The 8559-nt window shown below is 40.5% G+C and overlaps 1 protein-coding gene across 3 annotated transcripts in view; it reads right to left on the minus strand.

The window, feature by feature from the left end:
- The window catches only part of LOC110459828 (interferon alpha-inducible protein 27-like protein 2), a 14899-nt gene extending 6716 nt beyond the window's left edge, over nt 1-8183 (minus strand). Inside the window, exon 1 of one of the 3 annotated variants that reach the window (XM_021512282.1) lies at nt 8076-8183. Coding sequence is in view for 1 of the 3 variants with exons in the window: in XM_021512280.1 (XP_021367955.1) it covers nt 1881-1928 (48 nt within the window). In the remaining 2 variants the exon portion in view is untranslated. Of the gene's footprint in view, nt 1-1880; nt 1949-8071 lie in introns of those variants that run through there. The other 2 variants (XM_021512281.1, XM_021512280.1) reach the window with 2 other exon arrangements.
- Between the last annotated feature and the right edge of the window lie 376 nt (nt 8184-8559).

The following is an 8559-nucleotide window of genomic DNA, read 5'->3' on the forward strand; positions in this document are numbered from 1 at the left end:
ACTATTTTTGTTGACCTTTGTCCATGGAAGGTCCCTGCAAAATTTCATTGAAATTGGTTCAGGGGTTTTGGAGAAGAAGTCGAAAATGTAAATTGTTTACGGACGCACGACGGACGACGACGGACAAAATGCGATCGCAATAGGTCACTTGAGACTTTGTCTCAGGTGACCTAAAAAGTCATGTCCCAATGTCGAATTCATTATTCACTGCACTTTTAAACTATTATGGCACTTGTACCTTATTTTCTATGTTTAAGACACGACTTGTTTTAATTCCTCGATACTCAATAGGTTACGCTCAATTTTGCTCTCTGTACACCTAGAACATGTCATAGCAAAATCAAAAGGCTCAGTATACGCCACCATAAAGTGGGTGAGACAAGAAAACTAGTTCGATCCTTTGATGTACATCAAAAGAATCTGTCAATCAGGTAATGGTAAAATTTGCTGCTGTGAAATCGGGTGTTGCTCTTCTCCTAGCGGTTGGACAAGTTTTTGTACCTAATTAAATATTAATGAGGTTGATGTCAGCAAAGGGCCGAGATTTGTGGTGTGATTGGCACGAAGTGCAGTCATTTGTTTCAGCACGCACTGACCTCAATCTCATTAATATTCAAAAAAGTGGCAGGCTGACTACGAAAAACTTTGAAACTCTGAAATAGCGTGTGTTTTTGGAGTAAACAGAGTTTCAACAAGAAATGTTGTTTTTGAAGCAAGAAAGTTAGGTGGAGTCGACATTTCGACATAGAGAGCTTTCCTCCCTTCTCCTATATATATGATCATTGGACCGGTGTCATTTTTACCGAAAGTCGATCTAAACCCCTAAAACATGAAAAACATGAAAAATTACTCAGAACACCTTAGTTTAGCCTAAACTGTTTAGGTCCAAATATAGCTGTAACAAATTCTCAGGTCCCTGACAAGTCTTCAACAAGTACTTGTAACACAAATAGCATGTTTGATAATATTTTCTCTCCAAGAGCCACATCATCTCCATATAAGGGAAAAAAAAGACACATCCTTAAAAACCTACATGTTTTGTGCACATGTTTTTATTTTATGTTGATTTTGGAAGAAACGACGTGACATGTTTTTATACATGATTTTATTTTAAGTTTTTATAATAAATGGCTTTAATTGTCACATAATTGTTTTCATTGGGCATAATGCCTATATATATGTATTCAGATCAGTATGATGTGACATGGTTTACATGTCTTGTGTACATGTTTTTATTTTACGTTGTTTTTGGAAGAAACAGCCTTTTTCAATTCATACTGTGGTAAGTTACTTGTTTTTATTTGACTATTGAGCTTTTGGTAAAAGCTTGCTGTATGACTCGGTACTGAACTGCACATCACAAATAGCATGTTTGATAATATTCCCTCTCCAAGAGCCACATTATCTCCATATTAAAAGAAGAAAAAAACACATCCTCAGAAACCTACAAACGTAGTAATTCTTAAGATCATTGTTGCAAATGGAGGTGGAATGAAGAGCAAATATCCATGGTAAATAACATGCTAGACTTGACCAACCCTGATATCTTCATAGCCACAGAGACAAAATTTGATGAAACCATCACATCAAGTAAATATACCCAGAACACTATACCATACACCGTAGAGATAGAAACCGGCACATGGCGGTTGTGTAGCTATAGCCATAAAAAATGACATATCATCACATGCAACAGAATTTGAGAAAGAAGACTGTGAATTGACATGGGCAGAGCTACATATTATAGGATCACCAGTAACGTAATCGCCCTCCCAACTTTAATACTAGGTCAACCCTAAACCCACTGGACAACAGTATATCTGAAATCAGAAGGAAACATCCGGACTCTAACATAATATTAGGAGGAGATTTTAACCTACCTGGTATAAATTGGGAATCATCCACAGTACTAGTGTCCCAAGGCGCATTACAGGTACCAAACTTTGTGATGAGCTTCTCACTATATCGAGAGAATACAACCTGGAACAAATGGTTATGGATCCAACTAGGGGTAACAACATACTAGACTTGTGCTTTACATCCAACCCGGGCAGAGTAGAAAAAACATACACTGGACCGGGCATAAGTGACCATGACCACATCACAGTGATTATGAACACACTATTGAATGCCCAGGTTAACAGGAAGAAAGCCAGGACAGTAAACCTATATGATAAGATAAATTGGACTGAGGTGCATGCTGACTTGTACGAAGCACAGGACCAGTTCTTCATGGGCTTACCACAGGACAATACTAGAGTAACCTTCGTGCCATAATAGATAGCATTGTGTTGAACCATATGTCCTGTAAGACAGCCAGCAGCCGACAGAGCCTACATGGTTAAAGAGAAACACCATCAAACTCATCAGGAAGAAGCAGCGAATCTACAACAAAGCCAAGCTGTAAAACAACCGCCAGCATTGAAAAGCGTTGCATAACATCAGGAAAGAGTGTCAGGAGAAGCTGAAAGAGGACTACACTGCATACATCAACAACATCATAGACCCCATCAATGATCCAACATCGAAAAAGCTATGGGGATTCATAATTCTAAGAGGAAGGACACATGTGCAGTGCCAACTTTGAAATCAGATGGACAGATACACAGTCAAGTAAATCCAACGCCAATACCCTCAACAAACAGTTCAGCTCAGTATTTACCAGAGAGGATCGATTGGATGAACCATCACTTGGTCCTTCACCCTACCCAGTTATAACCTAACAAAGCTCCAGGACCCGATGGTATCAAGACCAGAGTACTAGAAGACGGAGCAGCTCAGTAAGCACTCATATTGTCATTCCTTTTCCAGCAATCCATCAACACCAGACAAGTCCCATCAGACTGGGGGAAAGCCAATGTAGTACCTATATTTAAGAAGGGTGATTGATCACAACCTGGGAACTACCGGCCGGTATCGCATACTTCTGTGTGCTGTAAACTGTTGGGGCACATAGTGGTAAGCAGTGTCATGGACCATCTTGACATGCAGGAACACTATCAGACTAACCAGCATGGTTTTGGATGACGCCGGTCTTGTGAGTCACAACTCACCATCACCACCAGTGATCTCGCTTATAGTCTAAACAACAAAGCGGAGGTTGATCTGATTGTATTGGATTTTTCAAAGGCCTTTGACAAAGTCCCTCACCGAAGAGCAGTACGCAAATTACAACACTACAGACTTAACAACAGAGTGGTAGTATGGATCCAAGGCTTCCTGCAGAGTAGAACCCAACAGGTTGTAGTTGACGGTGACGTATCCACAACAGCAGATGTCCTATCAGGGGTACCACATGGACAACAATAGGCCTGATCCTGTTCCTACTTTATATCAACGAAGTTGTTGACAACATAAACAGCACCATCCGTATGTTTGCCGACAACTGTCTCCTGCATCGTGAGATCAACAACCAACACGACCAGGAAATATTACCTGCATGAGTGGTCAGTGAAGTGGCAGATGGCCTTCAACACCAAAAACATGCTCAATACACCGTCCCACCAAGCTGTCACACAACCAGGACTGCACAGTGCCATAAAGCTGTCACACAGCCAGGACTGCACAGTGCCATCAAGCTGTCACTCAGTCAGGACTGCACAGTGCCATCAAGCTGTCACACAGCCAGGACTGCACAGTGCCATCAAGCTGTCACACAGCCAGGACTGCACTGTGCCACCAAGCTGTCACACAGTCAGGACTGCACCGTGCCACCAAGCTGTCACACAGCTAGGACTGCACAGTGCCATCAAGCTGTCACACAGTCAGGACTGCACAGTGCCATCAAGCTGTCACACAACCAGGACTGCACAGTGCCATAAAGCTGTCTCACAGCCAGGACTGCACAGTGCCATCAAGCTGTCACACAGCCAGGACTGCACCGTGCCACCAAGCTGTCACACAGCCAGGACTGCACTGTGCCATCAAGCTGTCACACAGCCAGGACTGCACCTAGCCACCAAGCTGTCACTCAGTCAGGACTGCACCGTGCCATCAAGCTGTCACACAGCCAGGACTGCACCTAGCCACCAAGCTGTCACTCAGTCAGGACTGCACCGTGCCACCAAGCTCTCACACAGCCAGGACTGCACTGTCCCACCAAGCTTGAACACAGCCAGGAATGCACCGTGCCATCAAGCTGTCACACAGCCAGGACTGCACAGTGCCATCAAGCTGTCACACAGCCAGGACTACACCGTGCCACCAAGCTGTCACACAGCCAGGACTGCACTCCAAGCTGTCACACACACCTCAACAGGCTTTTGCAGTGCCATCAAGCTGTCACACAGCCAGGACTACACCGTGCCACCAAGCTGTCACACAGCCAGGACTGCACTGTCCCACCAAGCTGTCACACAGCCAGGACAGCATGTTATGAAAGCAAGTTTAGTCTTCCTAGTTACTTCCCTTCATGCATGCTCATGATCATACGCTAAGGATCCGTCCCACCAAGCAGTTGAGCTAGCCAGGACAGCATGTATGAAGGTGAATAAAATTGTCATATGAAGTAAACGTGTCACAAGCTATCTCGCATGCATTGCAACGAGGCGTCATTGAGGACAAGCGCCACTCAACAGACTTGTAGGTCACACGCTGACTCTATGACACAGATAAGATAGCCCCTTAACCCTTTCTGATCACACCAAGTACAACACATTAGAATTTAAGCTGCCTTACTCAAATTTACAGTATCTGCCTAACTTACGAAGGACTTGTATTGTCATTTGTCAACACATAATAGTTGTATCTAGATCAAAGGGCAAATGACTATAGGTCTCAGTCTCACTAGGGTCAAATTTGATTTGATGATAATTGGTACCAAATGAATTGTTGACAGTTGACCGTTACCCTCCATAACTTCTTTTTTGTAGAACACAAAAAAGACAGATCAACAATAGGTAAGATGAGATAAATTACCTCAACAGGCTTTTGTACACTAGCCGTTATCTCGGGTGATCTAAAAAAAACATTTTTAAGCAGGCAAAATTGTTAGTTTTTATCGACTTAAGAAATTGACAGCAAATTATTAGAAACTATTCCATTTTGTATATATATATGTGAAATCTCATAACAAACAGCTTATTAAGAAATGATTTTCTCTTGTACTCAAAATTTCTTTATCAGCTCTAGAAGATTTTTCTTCTATTTCAGTATATACCTGTTGTTTACAGTAGCATTCTCCAATTGTACTAAGCTGTTTACAATAATTTAATTCAGGGTTAATCTGAGCAACTCTCTCTCTTTACCTTCTCTTTCCTATCCTACCTCATGTCCCCTATTATCTGGGTTTTTTACTCATATACTCAACATATTGCTGCATATTTCATTCTCAAATATTATAGTCATAAAACATGTGGTCCTCAAATCTCATATGTATTTCTTCAACTGGAGATGGATTTACACAAGTTGTAACTTGTTTCAAAATTCAATTTCATCAATTTTGAATTGCTTTTTATTACATTAGACTTACTAATAAATGCGGTTTTTTTTGTATAAGCGATGTGACACAATTGCTCTAACTTAACCCATATCAGCCCACAATACCTGTATGACACCCCTTTTGGAACACTTCTAAAGAAAAATAGACCATATTAAGATAGATCTATCCGTATTTTATTAGTAAGTTTTAATAAACAGAATATTAGCCCTCAGCCTTCGACCCTCGAGCTGATATGGGAGTCGGGGTGCGATATGGAAAAAGGTGTGTATTATTCTCTATATTTTATACTGTAAATAAAAAGAAAGGAAATTAAGTTTATATTAAGAAAAGATTTCAATTGCGCAGCAGGGATATTTCAAGGAGAAATTATCTCTCCTTTGTTGTTTCCCCTTTGCATGTACGTCAATTGCGAAAAAAATGGAGCTATGAATCAAAAATGAAATGGCTACAGAATGAATCCATGGGTCTGAAGACTAATAGAATCTATCACTCCTGTGTGATGTAGACAGAGATATCTCAACCAGAGGGCGAGACATTTTTTTAGGTTAAAGCCTCGTGCTAAACCTAAAACATATCTCATCCCGAGGGTTGAGATATCTCTGTCTACATCACACAGGAGTGATTGATTATTTTCTCCCACATTTTCATACCGTAAAAAATATCTTTGTATTTTTGACCCCAATGCACCGAACAATCATCAATTAAATTCACCAAAAATTCTTCCCTTTTCACTCTTTTTTCCTATGGCAACACATTCGCCTATTTTGAACTATAGGAATGCTGTGCTTGCCACGTTTTGTTTACATGTGTATTATACATGTGTGTAAAGAGTGATGATGTAATCGGTTTTGCTAAAAGTGCACAGGGTCACAGGTCATGTTGAAAGAAGTGTGTCGTCTGTGATGTAACAGCGCGTGTCAGCTGTCTTGATCGAGGTAGATCAAGACAGGTTTATCTTTTCCCTACCAAAAACAGGAATGTACCTCCGAAGTGTGGGAGAAAATGATTTCTGTACTAGCAAATTACACAGACAAGTGGGTTTGAACACATGGACAGCAACATGCTATAAAACTGAAATTGATGTCGTAGAATATTTAAAGTACATGCATAAGGGCTATTTTTGTATATGTGTGAAATTATGTCAAACATATCTAGAACAGCTCATTAAGGACTCCTTTTAATTGCTCGGCGGGGATTTGTCGAGAGGAATTGCATCTCCCTTGTTGTTCCCACCTATATGTCTATGATTGCGAGATGTATCGATCACCATGTATGCAGATAAATGGTATATTGAAAATCCCGAGTCTACAGAAAATTGCTCATTATTTCCAGTGTGAGAATACCTTTAAGGGCCAAGCTGCACTTTCATTGGAAGAAGTATATCAGCAAATTATTTATACCGACAGACCTGTACAGTCTAGATCTGTACATGCTTGCATGAGCTGCAATCCTGGCACTAAATTAATAGCATTCACCAGTGGCTGATAGTTATAGACACACATAACTCCTTTTTTGTGGCAGAATATATATAGCCATGCACAGAATGATAACTGCAGTACAGATCACATGTGTTATCATAGAATTTTAGAGCATTGTTTCTTACTTTTTTATCTGTGCCACAAATATCAACATCCTCATATTGAAATTTACTGTGCATAATCAGAAACGTATACGTATCTCTGGTGTAATTTATATAACTCTGCATCGCAGCTTAGATCACCAACGGAGCCCAGCGTATTATGCTATCTTTTTTAATTAAATAGACCAAAGAACTTTTGTTATCATTTATTTATTTTGTGGGGCTAAGCTTATTCCCAATACCATATGTATACAACTGTTAAGTGTACCCCAGGTATATGATTGACCTCAAGCGATGGGATGGGTCTTATATCATTGGGACATCTTCATTTTGTATGAAAATCTAGACTACATATACACTGTTTTTCTTATCAAACCTTTTTTTTAAAGAAAAGAAGAAGAAGAAACGTGTCGAAAACAATCGTCCTAAAATTAAACTCATTTGTTGAACTTTTAACTTGCATTTGGTAAATTCAAAAGAGTTGCTTCCCTTCAACCAATTGCAATGGCACTATACATATCATATTTAGCCGCGGTAATCCTCCCTAATTATTGGCGGGACAGGCAGTCCCTTCCCCAACATTCGGCTCTTACTGGTATTTGCTATTAGTCCAAAACTGTTGTGAATTCAATCAATCGGTCTCAAACTTTTCCAGTTATCTAGCTGATCACAGTTCAATTCAATGTTGGTAGTTTCGTTTCCAGAAAACAAAAGTTCATTTCTCGGAAAACGGAACCGGACACAAATCCTAGCCTAGATCATTTTTTTACAAGTGCAGTGGCATCTAGGGTTTCCAATAGGCCTACCAATCAAGACGAATGGGGTTAAATATGTTTTTTCAACGGAAATATTTACAGGATTTCGAAGGGTCGAAGAAGGGAGATGGCCTGCTTAATTGACGCAAAGTTGGTGCAGAGTATAACGTCTCTGGTTGGTGTCACTGGAAAGCAGACAACATTTCTTCACATGCCAGAATCCTAACAATAATCCAGCCATTTAACAGTTTAATCCAAAATAAAATGACACTGCCACACATATATACATATACTGACCTACCAGAGTCAGCAGACGATCGCACTCCCTCTCGACGCTCAGCAAAATCAGGAATCGATCCTCCGCGTGAGCATGCGCAATAAACACGTGCCTCCATGGAGCAGCCGCAGCTCATTTTCCGAACCGCTACTGTTTTGACATATAATGTCTCTTTCTAGGGTAAAAGGTCAGGCGCGTAGCTACCATGTAAGCCAATAAGCCCGGGCTTGCACATGATTTTGACAAGTATAGGTTTTCATGACATTATTTTTTCTTGCTGATACTATAAAGTGGAGTTTAAGTTTTGAATATATAGTATACATATGTAATTCCTCAGATATGATACAGTGTTAATAGCTAGTACAAAAATGTATGAAGTTTAGACATGTCCATTGCATTAATGGACAGTTCCAGGCGGAACTAAACTGCTCGATTGAGTAAATTGAGAAACTCACGCCTGGCGCAAACGACTCCGAGTATGGCACAGTGGACACAGACAATCAATGTG

This window comes from Mizuhopecten yessoensis, unplaced genomic scaffold, assembly GCF_002113885.1.
Source record: "Mizuhopecten yessoensis strain PY_sf001 unplaced genomic scaffold, ASM211388v2 scaffold10227, whole genome shotgun sequence".
In the NCBI taxonomy this organism is placed as follows: Eukaryota; Metazoa; Mollusca; class Bivalvia; order Pectinida; family Pectinidae; genus Mizuhopecten; species Mizuhopecten yessoensis.